Source organism: Recurvomyces mirabilis, assembly GCF_035927965.1.
Source record: "Recurvomyces mirabilis strain CCFEE 5264 chromosome Unknown scaffold_11, whole genome shotgun sequence".
Classification (NCBI taxonomy): domain Eukaryota; kingdom Fungi; phylum Ascomycota; class Dothideomycetes; order Mycosphaerellales; family Teratosphaeriaceae; genus Recurvomyces; species Recurvomyces mirabilis.
Genome location: NW_027041945.1, coordinates 648,468 through 665,842, shown reverse-complemented (window position 1 = coordinate 665,842; position 17,375 = coordinate 648,468). Strand labels below are relative to the sequence as shown.

General features: G+C 53.8%; 7 protein-coding genes across 7 annotated transcripts; 5 read left to right on the top strand and 2 right to left on the bottom strand.

The window, feature by feature from the left end:
- Nucleotides 1-207: 207 nt before the first annotated feature.
- LTS14_004963 (uncharacterized protein) lies at nt 208-740 on the bottom strand (the record flags this gene model as incomplete). Its single annotated transcript, XM_064837662.1, has 2 exons — nt 208-661; nt 715-740. The coding sequence occupies 2 exons, from the start codon at nt 738-740 to the stop codon at nt 208-210; spliced, it is 480 nt and encodes a 159-aa protein (XP_064694985.1).
- A 1,887-nt stretch (nt 741-2,627) lies between these two features.
- Nucleotides 2,628-3,873, top strand: LTS14_004962 (uncharacterized protein; the record flags this gene model as incomplete). The annotated part of the gene is made up of 4 exons (XM_064837661.1): nt 2,628-3,080; nt 3,130-3,283; nt 3,334-3,663; nt 3,713-3,873. 4 exons carry the CDS (start codon nt 2,628-2,630, stop codon nt 3,871-3,873), a joined length of 1,098 nt encoding a protein of 365 aa, XP_064694984.1.
- Nucleotides 3,874-3,913: 40 nt separating this feature from the next.
- On the top strand, nt 3,914-4,497 carry LTS14_004961 (uncharacterized protein; the record flags this gene model as incomplete). The annotated part of the gene is made up of 2 exons (XM_064837660.1): nt 3,914-3,980; nt 4,034-4,497. 2 exons carry the CDS (start codon nt 3,914-3,916, stop codon nt 4,495-4,497), a joined length of 531 nt encoding a protein of 176 aa, XP_064694983.1.
- Nucleotides 4,498-5,188: 691 nt separating this feature from the next.
- Nucleotides 5,189-5,491, bottom strand: LTS14_004960 (uncharacterized protein; the record flags this gene model as incomplete). Its single annotated transcript, XM_064837659.1, has 2 exons — nt 5,189-5,261; nt 5,322-5,491. The coding sequence occupies 2 exons, from the start codon at nt 5,489-5,491 to the stop codon at nt 5,189-5,191; spliced, it is 243 nt and encodes an 80-aa protein (XP_064694982.1).
- Nucleotides 5,492-6,655: 1,164 nt separating this feature from the next.
- LTS14_004959 (uncharacterized protein) lies at nt 6,656-7,168 on the top strand (the record flags this gene model as incomplete). The annotated part of the gene is made up of 1 exon (XM_064837658.1): nt 6,656-7,168. The coding sequence occupies one exon, from the start codon at nt 6,656-6,658 to the stop codon at nt 7,166-7,168; it is 513 nt and encodes a 170-aa protein (XP_064694981.1).
- A 1,732-nt stretch (nt 7,169-8,900) lies between these two features.
- LTS14_004958 (uncharacterized protein) lies at nt 8,901-13,661 on the top strand (the record flags this gene model as incomplete). Its single annotated transcript, XM_064837657.1, has 1 exon — nt 8,901-13,661. The coding sequence occupies one exon, from the start codon at nt 8,901-8,903 to the stop codon at nt 13,659-13,661; it is 4,761 nt and encodes a 1,586-aa protein (XP_064694980.1).
- A 384-nt stretch (nt 13,662-14,045) lies between these two features.
- Nucleotides 14,046-16,553, top strand: LTS14_004957 (uncharacterized protein; the record flags this gene model as incomplete). Its single annotated transcript, XM_064837656.1, has 1 exon — nt 14,046-16,553. One exon carries the CDS (start codon nt 14,046-14,048, stop codon nt 16,551-16,553), a length of 2,508 nt encoding a protein of 835 aa, XP_064694979.1.
- Nucleotides 16,554-17,375: the final 822 nt, after the last annotated feature.

Below are 17,375 nucleotides of genomic sequence, written 5' to 3'. Positions count from 1 at the left end.
TTAATGACGCATTGATCGCTTATGCGGCTGCGACTTCAGGGCAATATCTATGTTTGGACTGAAAGCAGATTCAACAATTGGAAGCTCCCTCGAAAGTAAAATTGGCGCAGATGACCTGCTGCATCGCGATGGTATCAGATATTACATTGGTCTCCTGCTGTGGCTCACTCGCATATATAGTTATTTCGGCAAGTATGGGCACCTGGCTTAGGCGCGATTGACTGGTCCGTCCTCAAAACTGATGTCGACAGTATCGTCGCGCCGAATGATCATCTCTTGCGAACCAAAACTGTTCGAGTCTTCGTTTTCGACCTTGCCAGAAGCAGAGGCTCGGGCAATGTGCCGAAACTTGTCCATTCGCATTCGATATCTCAGGTTCTCGACGTCTCTCGTCACAGGTTCCTCTGTTTTCGTCGCGCCAGCTGTTCCTTCTCCAGTGCCATAATGATTCTTCGAGCTGCCTGTCATCGTCACGCCTACGAGCGGGCTCGTATCAAAGCTCTTCACGAATGACTTGCTGAATGGCCATGTCGCAGAGCCGATGGCATAGAACATGCCTGCTTGCTCCCATACGATCGTCAAAGTTCCGGGCAGGCCGCCGGATCCTTCGTGTATGGAATTTGCGAAAGAGCTGTAGTGCAGTGCGGCGAAAGCAATCAGGCTGCTTTGAAGTCAGCTGAACATGCAGGACGGGGAGGAATTGCTTCAACTCACCCTAGCCGCCAAGCAAAAGCGGTCATTACTGTGACCTTGTCCTGCAAGCGCATTTGTAATTGAAAGACCAAAATCGAAGCGAGTGCAATAATGGCAACCTCCGTGATACAGTCTGTGATTGTAATCGCGAGCCAGCGATTTGCCTGTCGATATGATTCAGCGTACTAGATCGATCTGACGACGAGGAATCATGAGTGAGACTCACAAGGCCAGGACAAGGTGAGGCACGATCTGTTGCAGGACCTATGTCAGGTTCGCAGACCGCGGTTGCTGCCGCCACAGAACCAGTAGCCGATACCAGAATCACACCCAGCACTGCCCAGCACAACATTGGTGCATGCATGGCTTGAGCTCGAAGGAAGATGCGTCTCAGTAGCATGACAAGAGCAATCTTACAGGCAGCCAGAGTTAAGATGTACAAAGCTCTGCTAGCTTGAGCGACCTAGGTCACGGTCAGGCTACAGATACAAGCTTGAGGAGATCTTGATGTCTGCTTACCTGCCACCAAGAAACGGCGCCGCCTTCCTCGGGTCTGTATAGCTCCACGCTGTCTGACTTACAGATTCTGTAAATGATGATGCCCTGTTCTGCATACGCCAACAGATGCGCAAGGCCCATCACCGCATCATCCACACCCAAGGTGGAGAGTTTCACCCATAATCGCAGTATCAAGGTCAGCGTTGAGTAACAGATCGATAGGAGTGTTGCGATCCAAAGAGAAGCGCGGTGGTCGGACGGAGTGTCTACTGCAAAACGAGCCATCGTCAGGTGGACAAGGACACTTCAAGACTATCACTAGGTAGAGCCCCCATTCACTTAACGAAGTAGCACGAGGTCCCATCTTGTGTCTGTTATCAGATCAGGTGCTGCCCAAGCGACGCTCGACCCCATCGATGATGCTGCATGTTGGCAGTGACAGGCATCGTATACACCTGACAGCTCGAAGAAAGACGGCACTATCACACCGCATGTCTCACACATAGTGTGCCAAAAGTAACAGCATGGCTACTGCCGAGGAGTCAGGTTCCGCAGTTCTCTACCGACGCTAACACTGCAATGCACTGGCTCTGCACGTGGGTGCCGTAGGCCCAGGAGTCGATGGGGTTGCATGTCTGTACATGGCACAGGCCAAGGCGGCGTGGGGTCCCATTGCTCTATCGTTCTCAGGGACGTTCGATCGACGTGGGTGGTTCGTCCCACGACTGCACCAACCTTGCGATCTTGCATTCGCCTAGTTGGGCCTTGTACCTGTAGAGTGGTCGATATGCAAGCCAGAGGCGCTTGGGTCGCTCTCCGAAGGGCCCTTTTCCTGATCAGGCATGTTGAGGATAGCTAACAGGTCGACCAACTTGCATATACAAGCGATCGTCGTTGCACTGACCATCACCATCAACAAAAGCCGGCTCGGCATGCATGCCGACAGCTAGCGAGACGGCAGTACCTCCCCACGGGTTCGCCGAACACTGTGCTCGACGTTTAATTGGACTTCTCCACCACGCTGGACGACTTTATCTCTCACGCCCACGCCGCCCACACCCCCACGCTGTGCTGTGCCTCGACCTCACCTGGACCCTTGCACCAGAATATGCAGACTACTCAAACAATGAGGGACAATGTGGAAAACCATCTACATGGATTCTATCAGGCTGGCGCACGCCATGGATGCAAAGCTAGCTGCCTCCCAGACATAATCTAGGCATGGGCTAGCTCTACCCTGCACAGTGGCACGATTGCCAAGTCCTGCATTGCAAGATGCCGTGTACTCCGTGTATCCCATCAGATCTGTAGCTGGATTGCTGAAATCGCAGCGGCCTCCTCTCCCGACGGACGAGCCTTGCATTTGTGACTCTTGATTATTGCTCCCCAGATCAATTGTATCTCCTTGACTTTCGTCCTCGTATTCGACAGCCACCATGGCGACATCATATGAGATGAAGTCCACTGGCGGCCATGGACGGGAGCAAGAAGTGGATAACGAGGTCGTCAAGAATGGCATGATAGACCACGAGGAAGGGCAGGATCACTACGATCGAGCGCCTGCCGACCGCGAGGACATGCATCGAATGAACAAGAAACAGGAGCTGCGACGAAACTTCCGATTCCTCTCCATCTTTGGCTACAGCTTGATCCTCGGCAATGGTTGGGTATACTCGTTGACAGGAGCCATCGCACCGCTTACGAATGGCGGTACTGCGGGCGGCATCTGGATGTATCTGATTGTCATCATCGGCATGTGCTTCTCCACGCTCTCCATGGCCGAGATGGCCAGCATGGCTCCAACAGCAGGTGGACAATATCACTGGGTCAGCGAGTTTGCCCCACGGGAGCATCAAAGGTTTCTGTCGTATCTCACCGGGTGGCTATGTGTAAGTGGGACATTGCAGCACTTCCGTCTACATCAGCTAATGGTAGCAGGTCCTCGGCTGGCAGACAGGTCTCTGCGCCACGGCGTACGGCGCTGCACTCGCGCTACAAGGCATGATTGCAATCAATCATGCTGATTATGCAGTACCTCAATGGCAAGGATGTGTACTGACAATTGCAGTTGTTCTGATCACGATCTTCTTCAGTAATGTCACAATGAGACACCCTGTAAGATCTGCGCTAATTATTGAGTAGATACCGTCTTCCTCCGTAGGCTTCCCCTTTTCGAAGGCGTCATGCTTGCGATCCACGTCATGGGATTCTTCGCCATATTCATTATCATGTGGGTCATGGGTGATAAGTCACCCACTAAGCAGGTCTGGACAGAGTTTGCCGATCCCTCGGGGTGGGGCAGCTATGGTGTTGCAACACTCGTGGGCTCGCTCGGAGCCAGTGGTGCTCTTCTTGGCAGTGACAGCGCAGCCCATCTTGCAGAAGAACTTAAAGATGCAGCTTGGGTGCCCCCAAGGAGTATGGTGGCGACTGCGGCGGTAAACTACTCGCTCACCTTCATCATGGTCGTTAGTAAGTGTCCAGTGCTTTTCGAGATGAAGCTGCTCCATACTCACCATAGATCCAGCCTTCATGACCGTCAACGGAGGTGACCTCGACCAGCTTCTGGGAACGAGCTACGCCCAGCCATACGTCCAGATCCTGTACAATGTCACGCAATCCAAAGCAGGAGGCACTGGGTATCAAGCCTTATCGTCCTGGTCACCAATTGCTCTTTGCTAACACTGCCCTCAGGTTGACCTTCATCATCTTCATCCTAACCATGTTTGGTACCGTCAATCAAGTCACTACCGCGTCGAGACAGCTTTGGTCATTTGCCAGAGACAGGGGTCAGTCCTATAACGCAACACCACAATAAGCAGTATGCTGACTATGTCGCCAGGCTTGCCATTCAGCTCGTATCTTAGCCATGTGCGACCCGGCTGGGATGTCCCTCTCAACGCGATCACGTTGACTCTTGTGTTCGCCTTAATCATCAGCTTCATCATCCTCGGCTCGCCAGTCGCAGTCTTCACGCTCTCGTCAATCTCAGTATCAGGTCTCTACTCTAGCTACATTATCTGCGTCGGTTGCGTGGCGTGGCGTCGCATCAAGGGACAGCCGCTTCTGCCATCCCGCTTCAGCCTAGGGAAGGCTGGTCTTGCCATCAATTTGATTGCTTTGGCATTTCTCAGCGTTCAATGGATCTTTCTTTTCTTTCCCACGGCACCACATCCTACGGCTCCCAACTTCAACTGGACTTGTCTGATATTTGGGGTTGCGGTCGTATGGTCCTTGGCCTACTATTATTTGTGGGGAAAGAAAGAGTATCAGGGACCGGTAGAGTATGTGAGGAAAGGCGAGTAGGGGCGACGGACGACCGTCCTCGATATTTACAGAGCTAGTCCTTGCACATTTCTGGCAGCATCAAGGCATAAAATAATGGGGACCGACCAACGACTGCGAGCACACTCTCCACTGCCTTCCGAGGCGTGGTTGATAAGTATCGAAGCAGGGTACAAATCTGGCATCTCACGATCAGATCACGCGGCCGACTGGTCTTGCAGCTGTAGCCATATGTCAATTTCAGACAACCAGCAATCAATGTAGAGTCATACGAAATAGCTGATGGCCCCAAGGCGCCTTGCCGCTCTCTTCAAAACCTCACGCCACCCTGTATTGCCGATAAGCTGTGAATCGAAGAAGTGACAGATCGTAATGCAGAGAATAAAGATGTTGTCGTAAGGAGTGCTGAAGTGACGTTGCTTGTAAGGTCGTAGCTACTCGCACTTGTCCTCATCGCAAGCGCCCCAACATACCAGGCGCATACACCCGACACTGTCAAAATTCTAGAAAATCGCTAGGCACATATCCTGTTCTCTCCAGTCAGCCAGAATGGACCAGGACCGCGACCCTCAGTCACGGCTATGAGCTGCTCCACCTCATCTGGGTTCGAGACAACATGAAAGCTTGCCCAGCAGTGCTAGGTATGTGCCGGATGGGTACTTACATATCCTGACGACCACTTCTTCGGTACTCTCTTGCTCTCTTCAGCCAATCAGTCGAAGTACTCTGACCAGTCTCCAGTGCGGAAGAGCTTGAAGTGGCATTTCGGCTCGAATTGGAAGGACCTGTTTCGTGAATCAACTCTTGATTTGAGAGTATAGATATGGGAACTCGAGCAGACTTACAGTTTCAGACAATCATCGTCTCTTGCCAGCACTGAAGAGGTTGCGGCGTGCTTTTCGGTTGAAGGCGTTGCGGCGTTCACCGGAGTAGACGAGCGCACAGGGATGGCGGCGGCGTTGGCAAGACCAGCCGCGATCACAAGCCCAGTGGTAAGAGTGCTGAAGAAGTACATGATCAATTCAGTGCCTTGGCGATGTTCGTGGTCTGAAGTTGTGTAAATCGAGATTCTGCGAGGGTGTAGGAAGACCGGAATGGGACAAAGGCTGCATTGCTATATATCAATCAACACAAAAATGCTTCTCGGCAGGTAAGACTGATAAGCAGAACCTTGGTGGAAGCCAACTCTGTCGTTGCTTGTAAGACTTGACCTTTTCTTGTTGCTCTATACCAAAGTATATTGCTCACAGTATTGATGGGACGCAATAAGGAGCGCGGGATAGGCAATGGTAAGCATAGTTTCACCAGCCTTCAGCTACTGCATACGACCACAGACCGAGAAGTCCCTCCCTGTATCCTCGTTAGACAGGGTGAAGCAGCTTTGAGGAGCTTAAAGAGAAAATTCGCCCGTGTTGAAATGGACCTTTCGGCGTACCACGTTTCTAAACCTCTCCCTTTGCCTGCTTTGGCAGCTTGTTGATCTCGTTCAGGACGACCTAGCAGTGCTCAAAGATTTACTGGGAGTAAGTCACGCTCCATTTTCATTAGCCCTCTTCTCCATTAGCAGCGAAAATGCTGACACCATAGCAGGTGACGAATTTGCTTCTTCGGAAGGCTTGGGAATGGCGATCGCGTTGGCAAGACCACCGGTGACGGCGAGACTGGTAAAAAAGTGCCAGAGAAGTGCATCTTATTTTATCCGAGTAAGAGCTCGGTGAAGGCGAGAAAAGACATGGACGAGATCTTATGTCTGTAGGTTGTGTGGAAGAAGCAGCGAGAGCCAATCGTAGTCGTCGCATATGTCTACTACTGAGCCGTATCCGAGCTGTACAGCAACGCTGATTAATGCTTGTAAAAGCATGATTTGTACGAAAGCACCGGCTCCGCAATATCGCTCCAGGCAGGAGTAATCGCAACGGGCTCCGTGGACAACGTATGAATTGACGCCATATGTATCTGCAGACACAAAACGGCGTAGAAGGCAAGCTCAGTCTTCGCGTCAAATTCTTGGGATGAGGACGACACGTCACTGAGCGATGCTTAAACTCACCAAGTGCCGACGCAAGGATGAGGACAACAACACTGCAACATATATATATCCCGACAGCCGTTGCATGGCATCCGCTGTCTACTGCCATCGAATTGTACCACGGTCACCGTATCTCGACAACCCATCAGCATGAACGCCCAAACCATCCAACTGCTCACCCAGCTCTACAAGGGCCGTCAAATGACAATGCCCGAACAACTCAATCTCTTCAACCTGATTGAGAGGGCCCTAGAGCGTCGAAGCTGGGGCATCTACCCAGAGAACAATGACAGCAAGTCTTCCTTAGACAACCTCACCATGACCATGCTAGGCCAAAATTTTCCTCATCTCACACACGCCGGCCGGAAACACTTCATTCAGACTTTCCTGCCCCGGATTAAGCGTCTCCAGTTCCGCTTCTATCACGCGAGCGATTTCGAGACATGGCATAAGTCGTTCGCGGAGAATTTTGGGGCGCAAAATGTTTGCTTTCCGCAGGTAGAAGAGGTACCCATGTACGAGGGCACTGAGCGCATCGATACGAAGGAGCCGTTGGTCGATGAGGAGCCGTCGCTCATGTGCTTCCATGACTCCTACTTGCTTTCGGAGGGCTATGAGCACAAGTCGGATGAGAGAGGATGCTGGGTACAGACTGCCGCCTGATCTCGGAATTTTGCAGCAGCAGGTGAAGAACGGTGAGGTCGGTCCGATGATACACTGCTGTTATGTGAAGCTTCTGGTTGGTCCAGGTGCTTTTGATTTGTAGCTTGCTGCATGTTTGACTATTTCGTACGGAAAATTAGCATCCATAGATTCATCACTTGATACTCATTGTTATTGTGAGAAATGAGATGGTCATCAGCTACTGCTTCAGCTGTCGTGTTGTGAGCTTGCGGCGCGGACAGAAGCTTGCGGGTGTCTCGTTTGCAGCGACCAGCTACAAGTCCGGACTTTTTTTAGTCCTCACGCCGAAATAGTGCTTGTCAATCTTGATACTGCCATAAGAGTCTGGCTTCTTCTATAGACCCTCGTTGATGGCACGACAGTTTCGTTGTCACCGGGGGTAGCTTTACAAGACGAAGTGAAGCAAAGCAAAGCGTGTGGCGATAGCATTGGTCATAGCGTTGCCAGGGCAATCAAGGATCTGGAGAGAGAAAGCTTCTAGACGGTGACCTGACAGACTCATACGTGACAGTGCCGACTACCGAAGTGGTATCGTGCTCCTTGTCCAGGCAGGATACTCGAGTCGAATGTCCAGCGTTTTCAGAAATTGCGGATACGTACACCCAGTTACACTACGTAGAAAGTGGTCGTGACTTGCTGCGTGTCTTACATTACTCGCTTCTCGAAGAAAGAGTGGCACGGCTGCTTGGCGGACCCGACGACATGTTGAGGCGAACCTCATGAGATCTGCGAATGCAGACTCACGGTCAAGATCAGATGCCGCCGTGTGCTTTCGGCGGTCTGATATGGTGTTGCAGAGATAGTATATGAGGTCGTCCGGTAGGTCGAGAAGCTCCATTATTGTTGGTTGTGTGAGAACGGTACTGTAGACCTGGGCCTGTCCACCTGGATATGTACGGCCGGCGCGAGAATGGACTCCCATGAACTCCTTGTAGCCCTGTTCCGGAATGCTCTGCTGGCCATCGCTCGTAGCCTCTATAGAAGAAGAACGTGTTTCTGAACTGCTTTGCAAATCATTTGGTGTGTGATATCGGGTGGCGAGTGGTCTTCAAGCACAACAGAGAGGATGGCACCGTCGCCAGGTCGAACACTCGCTCTCCCTTGACACGTGCCGGATGAGTGGTTCATGCGGCGGCAAGGGTGCCGCATGCACCCCATTGTGCTAATGCGAGTAATGGCATAGCTGGCAAGAAGAAGCTCGTCCCTCGTTCTTCGTTAGTGCATGCTGATAGGCCCTTATCGCGACCCGTTCGATTCCGTCACCAAGACGTTCACGAGTCCGTCTGTTCTACTATGAGGGGCACTCAATCACTCACAAAGACTCATCTACGCGCGAAATCAAGTCATCCGGACTGCGAACGTGTGACTCCGTCAAAAGAAATTTTCTGAGTCAGCTAGGCACAGGCAGCGGTACGCGACAAAGGACAGGAAGCTACTCCATTGACGCCACCATTGCGAACAGCCGCCGAAGAACATCAAACGAAGCCCACTACCACATTCGACTTCCCCTTCACACCACATATCTTCGATCACCCAACGCTTGAGTCGAAAAGGAAGTTGCACCGCCTTCTCCCTCCTCTTCCTCACCACTCCCTCAAGCTCCATCATCACACCTTTAAACAAGCCGTAACCCGTTCTTCGAGGTTACAGCGAGGTGTCGTGATCGAAGCACCGGGGAGCTCGTCCTTGGTGACCACTTCCACCTCCTCATATGAGCAGCCGGCTGTGGAAGGCCTACTACGAAGACGATGTCGATATCTTTCGGCAATTGCTCTTTCAAACCCCGGTCTACAACACCAGACCGGGCGCGGGAAGAGGTGGCAATGCGTCGGCCATCATAGGCAGTCCGGCTCAGTTTGGCACATCGCCTGTCATTATGAAGGGCCGGAGGAATGGTTCGACAACACCTGGCAGCGGAGCGCATCACGGCAGTGCTTTGACGAAAGCGGACATCAACTGGCGTGACTCGGCTGGGCTCACGTTGCTGCATCATGCTGCATCCTCAAGTGCTGAGCATGCATATGACTTTGCAGCCGCGTTGGTCGAGCATCCACATATCGATCTGTACATACAAGACGTGGAGAATGCTTGGACGGCCCTGCACCGTGCCTTCTACTTTGGCAACGTCAGTGTTGCTCGGCTCATGCTGGAGCGGGATGCTGCCGATGCGCTTGGCAAGACCACCGGACATGTGCATCAGACGATTGGTCTGATCAAGGTCAAGGACAAGGAAGGGCATGGTCCGCTCGACTCGTATGGCGCTACTATCAAGGATCGCACGTTGCGACCTGATATGGCTTCACGTCCACGCACCGGCTCAAACGGAAGCGACGACGATCGACCAGTCATGATTGGTGATGAAGAAGAAAGCAGCGACAAAGTACAGATCCACTACCATGATATCAATGGCGACCAGCTGTTCACCTTTGGCAGCAACCAAAATGTTACCTTGGGCTTCGGGGATGAGGACGATCGTCAATATCCTGAGCGCATCACACTACGACGACCTGGGCACTTGATTAGGCGCTTCTATCAAGAGCACTTGCAAGAGCACAATCGGAAGTGGTCATCCCACGAACCTTCCTTCCAGCCGAAATCAGCGCCGCCATCTGGTTGGCTGGACGATCTACCGTTCCTCGTGCGCAGCAAACCCTTGATTATACAGGAAGTTTTCATGTCCAAGCTGTCGACTGCGGTCCTCACCACCGATCCTGTGGCCAATCTGTATATGTGCGGACATGGTCAAGGCGGCCGACTCGGTCTCGGTGACGAGCAGACGCGCTTCAATCTTGTCTGCGTCGAGGGTGGCGCTCTTGCCGGCAAGCGCGCGGCAACTGTTGCTCTTGGTCAGAACCACACAATTGCACTGTCCGACGAAGGCGAAATCTTCAGCTGGGGCAATAATGGCTACGGTCAGCTTGGCTACAGCTTGCCGAAGAGCACGACTAGCGATGAAGATCCGATCAGTACCATACCAAGGCAGCTGTTCGGCATACTCAAACGTGAGATGGTAGTCGGCATCGCTGCCTCGCGTATACACTCTGTGGCTTACACATCATCTTCGCTATACACTTTCGGCAAGAACGATGGACAGCTCGGCATCATGGACTCCGATGCACGCTCACTTGAGATGCAAGATACGCCTCGCAAGGTCGCAGCGTCGCTGTTTGCTTCGCCCATCCAGAGCGTTTGTGCCATCGACAAAGCTACTGTCTGCTTGCTCGAAAGCCACGAGGTCTTCGTATTTGCAAACTACGGATACGCCAAGGTACAGTTTCCCCTCGAAGGCTTCAGTAACTATTTCCTCAAACAGAGCTTTCTCGTCACAACCTACGACAGTGCGCCGAACAGGATCGTCAAGCTTACTGGTGGTGGTGACACTATCTGCGCCTTGTCAAGTCGTGGCGATGTCTTCACCCTGGCCATCAACCAGCAGCTTAACAGCAAGTCCAGTGCCTCGACCACTAATCCTGCCAAGATACGTAGTGCGATCACGCACCCACAACGTATCTGGTCGCCCAAAAAGACGAACATGAACGCTCGCGACGTTGGCGTTGACGCAGATGGCTCGATCATTTTATCTACGGAAGAAGGCAGTGTCTGGCGACGAAGTAATCGAGCTAATGCCAAAAGCACAACTGCCTCCACCACAACCGAATACAAGCCCAAGGACTACAAATTCTCGCGGGTGCCCGGTCTCACTCGTGTTCTCGCCGTACGAGCGTCAGCATACGGTGCATACGCGGCCATCAGAAGGGATTGCGATGTACTCAAGACGCAGGTTGTGGTCGAGGATACGAAGCTACTAGCAGATCTGTTCCCGTTGCTCTCGCTCAAGCAGCTGCTTTACAAAGTCGCTGCAGTCGAGGACGAAACACGGCATCGGTTCTGGCAAGGCTCGACCAAGACAGATGGTGTACAAGCACTCAAGCGCGTCGTGCTTGGAAGCAAGGACATCGAGACGGATCTGGCGGAAGTATGCGACAATAGCCTGGCCGATAGTACGGCGAAGTATGATGCTCTTCTCGCCACCACTACCTCGGACATCACGATAACAGTCCATCGATTTGTCATTACTGGCAGGAGCAAGGTCTTGCGACGGGGCTTCCGGGATCTATGTCCCACGAGCACGTTCACGATACCCGATCTAGCAGTCGCCGAACTGGACAAGGACGGTCGCACGGTCGTCCTGTTTCAAAGTCTGGACATCTTGACTCTGGTCGATTTGGCACTCTACCTGTATACAGACACCATCATCGACTTCTGGCACCTGGCTCAACGCAATCCCAAGATGAGCTTTCGCTACCGCCAAGTACGGACTGAGCTCATGAAGGCTGCAGCGAAGCTGGAGCTCAGCAGACTAGAGCCTGCTGTACGGCAGATGGTCACGCCGAGACCGTGTCTGGATTGGGACTTCGAGGTCGCGTATGCCGACCCTGCCTTCTTCTATGATGGCGATGTAATGGTCCAGCTTGAGGATGATGAGATACGTGTACACAGTGCTATGCTTCGCGCACGTTGTCCATTCTTCGAGGGCATGTTCATGGGTCGTGCTGGCGGTCGATGGCTTGCGGGACGCGAGGCGGAAGAGGCGGTCAATGTCGACTTGACGCATATCAGCTCAAAAACGTTCATGTTGGTGCTACGCCACATATATGCTGATACCGGCTCGGAACTCTTCGACGATATTGTCAGTGTTGGACTGGACGACTTTCTGGATGCCGTGATGGATGTCATGAGCGCGGCCAATGAGCTCATGCTGGATAGACTGTCGCAGATCTGCCAGGCAGTCGTCGGACAGTATGTCAACGCACGCAATGTCAGCGAGCTACTCAATGCGATCTCGCCTAGCTCGGTGCGTGAATTCAAGGATGCCGCTCTGGAATACATGTGCTTGAACATGGAAGCTATGCTGCAGGGACATCATCTCAATGCACTAGACGAGGATTTGCTTATCGAGCTCGACGAGGTGGTCAAAGAGAATCAATTGGCTTGCATGCCCTTCGCAAAAAGTGGTCGGGCGGAGCTTATGCTGCATGAACGCCATCCTGGGCTTGCAGAAATAGTCGAACGCAACCGGCAGCGCAAAATCGACAATGTCACTGTACGCTCAAGACATTACGAGATCGACAGTTTCGTGCTTGGGTCGCTTGGTGATGAGATCCGAGCCTCGCCCATGGCACAAAAAGCACGCAGACGTTCATCGACCGCGCAGAGGATGGACACCGACAGGCCCTCTCTCAAAGCAAAGGCATCGACGAAAGATATGATGTTCGTTATGGACGAAGAGGGCTCATCTGATATTGGCACGCCCGAACAGTCTCCCGCTATACGACCGATGACTAGTCCTCGTGGTCTCGAACCTATTCCTTCGAGTCCGCCAGAGGATGTATGGTTCGATTCGAAGGGTAAAGTGCTGCCCTCCCCGAAGCTGGGTCCGCAGGTCTCGACATCTGGAGCAGCTACGCCTCGTACGCCTAAGTCACCCGCGTTTGGCGGCAAGACACCACCAAGCACTGGTGTGGCGCCTTGGACTCTTACACCCCTACCAGGTCCAAGAACAGATATGCGGGATATCATGGCGCAGACTTTTACCGGTCGGACATCTTCACTATCACAGGAGCTGGCTGCTTCGCGACCTCCGTTGCCTGCTACACCAAGCTCGTTCACACTCGGCGCAGCGAAGATATCACAGAAAGAGCGCAAGCGTATGCAGCAATCTGCACTCTCACCAGAGCCCGTACCTGCTCCCTCGGCACGAGGACCGATTACTAGCCAGTCTCCAGCAGCCAATCCATGGCAGACCATTTCTGCGCAGCGGTCTCCTGCTTTACGACCAGTCCCTAACGATCAAGTGCCGGGTCCAGGGTCGAGACCACCGACAACTCGGGCCACGGGCACGCCGCAGCTCACCATGCGCCAGACAGTCGCCAACACCAAGCCTGGCCAGCTGCCACAAAAGCCAGTCATTGGGCCATCAGGTCAGTGTGCTTTACAACCACGCAGCGTCTCCGGAAACAAGCCCAGCACCCTGCCAGAAACCAACAGACCCGCGCCCATAACACCAAACAACCAGCTAGACCCCCTCCCCTCAGCCTCCTCCGCAAATACCAAACCCATACCCCAGTCAATCCGCCACCAACCACCATCGGAACAAATTCTCGGCCTCTCTATGTCAGAGATCGTCGCCGCAGAACAAGCGGTCAAAGATGACATCAAAGCTGCGGTCGCCAAGCGCGATCTCCAGGAGATTCAGGCCGAGCAAGAATTTCAGGAATGGTGGGATAAGGAGGTCAAGAGGGTGCAAGAGGAGGAGCAGAAGGCCTCCGGTGTTGGTGGAGGAGTGAAAGGTGCTGATGGGAAGAGGAGACGTGGTGGTGGGGGTGGTGTTAAAGCTGTGAGAGGTGGGAGGGGTGGGAAGGGGAGAGGTGGTGGTAGTGCTGCGGGTGCTGAGCCAGGCGGTACGGAATAAGGGGTGTGGCCATCATGATGTCACGGATATGACGATGGAGGGTGCATGTTGTATAGTTCGTTGTACATACCATTTCAGGCCAGACACGGCTGTTGCATTCCACTGACTTGAGTTGGTGGCGTTCATGTACAGAAACTCTGCCGACGGCTCAATCGTGGCGAGCCCCACTTGCCCCATTACGGCGGCGAAGAGATGCCGAGGAGCACTACTGCAGCACCGGTTCACCCGTACTGTACATGAATGCTGAAACCGAGTACAGACCACGCGACCTTTACGCTGTGTTACATCCACTAACAACCACCAAAATAGCAACTCACGTTCTTGCCACGCTGGCGTCGCTGAGCTGGACGTGCATGGCGCGCGTGTGCTGAGCGATCGATCGCCATGCCGTCACCGGCTGCTGCACCTTCCACTCGTACTGCTTCACCGACACTGGCGCAATACAACACTGGCTCGAGTACGAATAACACTACCACTACCACTACCCCCAGCTCCGCCATGCCCGCCGCGATGCCCTCGGTGACGTCTGCCAGTACACCTTTAGGCGGTGGCTCAGGAAGCGGAGGAGCAATGGCCCGACCACCGATCATGAAACGACATAGCAGTCAGAGCTCCCATGGTGCTGTTCCACGTGGAGTCACTAGCCCAGGCTCGGCGAGCGAACACCACCCGCTACGACATACAGTCGGAGGAGCCAAAGGCCGGCACGCGAAGATTGTTCTACCGAGGAATCACAGCAGCGGGCGGAATCTGGCCAAAATGGGACGGCAGGCTGCGGCTGCTCAACAGCAGGCGGCGGCACAGTTTGCGCAGCAGCACCAGCAAGAGGATGGGAGGAAGCATCATCATGCGCGGCAGAGGAGTCATGAGGGGGATACGGAGATCAGGTTGCCGGGTTCGTTGGATGAGGACAGGCCGGCGATGAGGAGGAATATGACGGCTTCGGAGTTGCCAAGGAATCAGTCGAGGACGAAGCTGAAGAAGAACCTGTCGCATGGGCAGTTGACGCGCTTGTCGAGTGGGAAGAATTTGGCTGCGATGGGGTCCGGGAAGAATCTGGCTGGAATGGGGTTGAAGGGTGGGAAGAGGAGTCGGCCGCAGAGCGAGGAGATCCAACTGCACAAGGAGAAGGATCTGCATGAACAGGAGGTGGAGCTTTTGAGACAGCAGGAAGCGCGGAGAGCGAGCAGGGAGAATGGTGGGCCGAAGAGAGTGGGCTTCGCGGTGGGGAGTGTGGGCGGCGATACCAGTGCGGAGGATGATGAGACGACCAAGATGGAAGGGACGGAGCCGCAGGAGGATGAGTGGACGGAGGAGAGCGCGAGCGCGAGTCCGTACGGTACGAGGCAGAATACTGCCAATAATTCGCGAAGAACGAGTGTCGCGCAGGACAAGCCGCCCGATAGAGCAGCTGCGAGGTTGCAGCATCCGGCTGTAAATTTCAGTATGCAAGAAGCGAGGAGCTTGAAAGAAGTGCAGGTCCAGGAGCCTCGAAAAGAGTCACAAGCTGAAGCAGATGGTACACCTGCTGCAAGCGATGCATCGGACGAGAGTGCGACGAGTCCTAAAAGCATGCCACCTGCCCCGATCATACAAGCATCTCCATCTCCTGAAAAGGAGCCCTCCCCGCCGCCACCTTCACCACCGGCGATAGAGAAGCAAGCCGTGACTCCCGTACCGCATATTCGAAGTCCACTGCACGGTGCGAAAGAGCATCCCAATCCCACAGCCAAACGACTCACGAGCGCACAACTACCTGCTCCGGCATTGCTCAGCAGTATCAGCGCTCTCGACGATGGACACAGTGGACATGGTTCGCCAGCTCCATCTTTGCGCTCGGCACGGTCTGCACTCGGTAATGATGGAGCAGCGGACCAGGATGCGGACGAGCTCGTTTCTCGCTTTGTGCCTAGTGCTTCGCATCCTACGACAGGCAGTGGCAGCAATACTAACCCGATGAACACACCCAGAACAGGCAGCCTCCAGGGTCACACACCTGAGGATGAAAGCTCTATGCCTCGAGTCAGGACAAGGCCTACCACCTTCCGTGCTGGACCCGTCAGCCCCGACTCAACCCGATCTGGCTCTTCTGGCGTCACGACACCGGCAATGGGACGAAGTCGGATCGAGCTGAAAATGATGCAAGATAAAGCCCTCGCAGACCGAGAAGCTGCGGCGGAGAGACAGCCGTTGGTACCCCATCATATCTACGATCGACGAAACGAAACACTGAAGTCTTACCTCAACCTCGCCACACTAAATGCACACGACGGCAGGAACAACAGTCTCCCAGGCCCAACAAACACCTACTCCATGGGCCCCGAAATCTTCCAAGGCCGCTTCAAGGCCGTAAACACGGAACTGAAAGTCGTCCAGAAATTCCGCGACCCTATCGCCGACTCACTAGAGCGCTTACGAAAATGCCGGAATGCAAAGACCAGTACACGTCTCGGCACAGCAGCAAGGACAAACCCTGCCGCAGCCGCCGCCGCCGCAACAGAACTCAAGATGAGTAAATCCGCCGTCTCCCTCCCCGCACGACCACGACAGGGCCACGAGCCGAGTAAACTCTCGACTTCCGCTTCGCCTCCTAGCGGTGTTGTGCCAACTGGTGCGCACGCCAAGAGCGAGAGTCCGCAGAAATCTGCTTCGGCTTTGATAGGTGGGGGAAGTAAGAGTGCTGTGCAACTTCCCGAGCAGTCGCAGTTGCACTCGCAGTCCCAGTCGGAAAGACGACGGACTGGGTCAAGGCGGGGTGTTAGTTTTGCTGGGGCGGAGAGTACGTTGTCCAGTAGTCATGTTGAGAGGGAACGAGAGCGTGAGGGGGAGGGGGAGGAGAGGGAGATGAGGGTTGATGGGATTGCTAGGATGCTTTGGAATAGTGTTGGCTGAGTTGGAGGCTGCGTTCGTTTGGATGAGTACACTCGCTGCGGGTTCCTCGGTATGCGTTCTGAAGCCTAATATACGGCGAGGTTATTTCGTGCTTTGCTGGGTCGTTAGCGTGGCGTCTTTCATTTTTACGGATGTGTGCTGGGGCGGTTCTGGTTGCAATCATTCGCGCGGCAGATTGGCAGTATATCTCTCGGAAGACGACTCCTGTTGAACTCGTAATGCTGCTGGTGGCGAATGTAAATGACGTTGTAAGCTGTTGTAAGAGCGAGTCACCGTGGCTTCCCATCCGAACTTCACGCAGCTGGCTCGACCAGACGTTGTCGCTCACTCGTCGTCTGGGGAGACTGTGAGCCATGTATGCTATCCATGGCAGCATCAATCGTTGGTGGCCCAGACAAGTCCTCACAAAGGTCATCACGACAATGTTTGTTGACCACCCAACCAGTGGTCCATCGACCATCTCATCGCGTGTCTCGATCTTCCATCACTATTCCCACGCGTCACATTCGCGATCATTGTCACGCCTCGGGTCTTGCGCTAGCGAAAGTAACAATCAAGCTCGGTAGTTGGCCCGATTCCATGAGCCCAGACTGCCGTTCAGCGAAAAGACGTTTTTTTTTTCCTTCTCCTTCTCCATCCGTGCTCTGATCATTTCTCCGGACGATGGACGGCGCTAATGCAGGAACGATCGAACAATTGGGTGTGCTTTCGGTTAATGGGCTAGTGAGGCTTGGCGAATGAGATGAAAGCTTGTGCTTGCGTTGTTGGTGGGGGGCTACGATAGTGTGGTGTTATCATATGGATGCACGAGCCGTATAGATA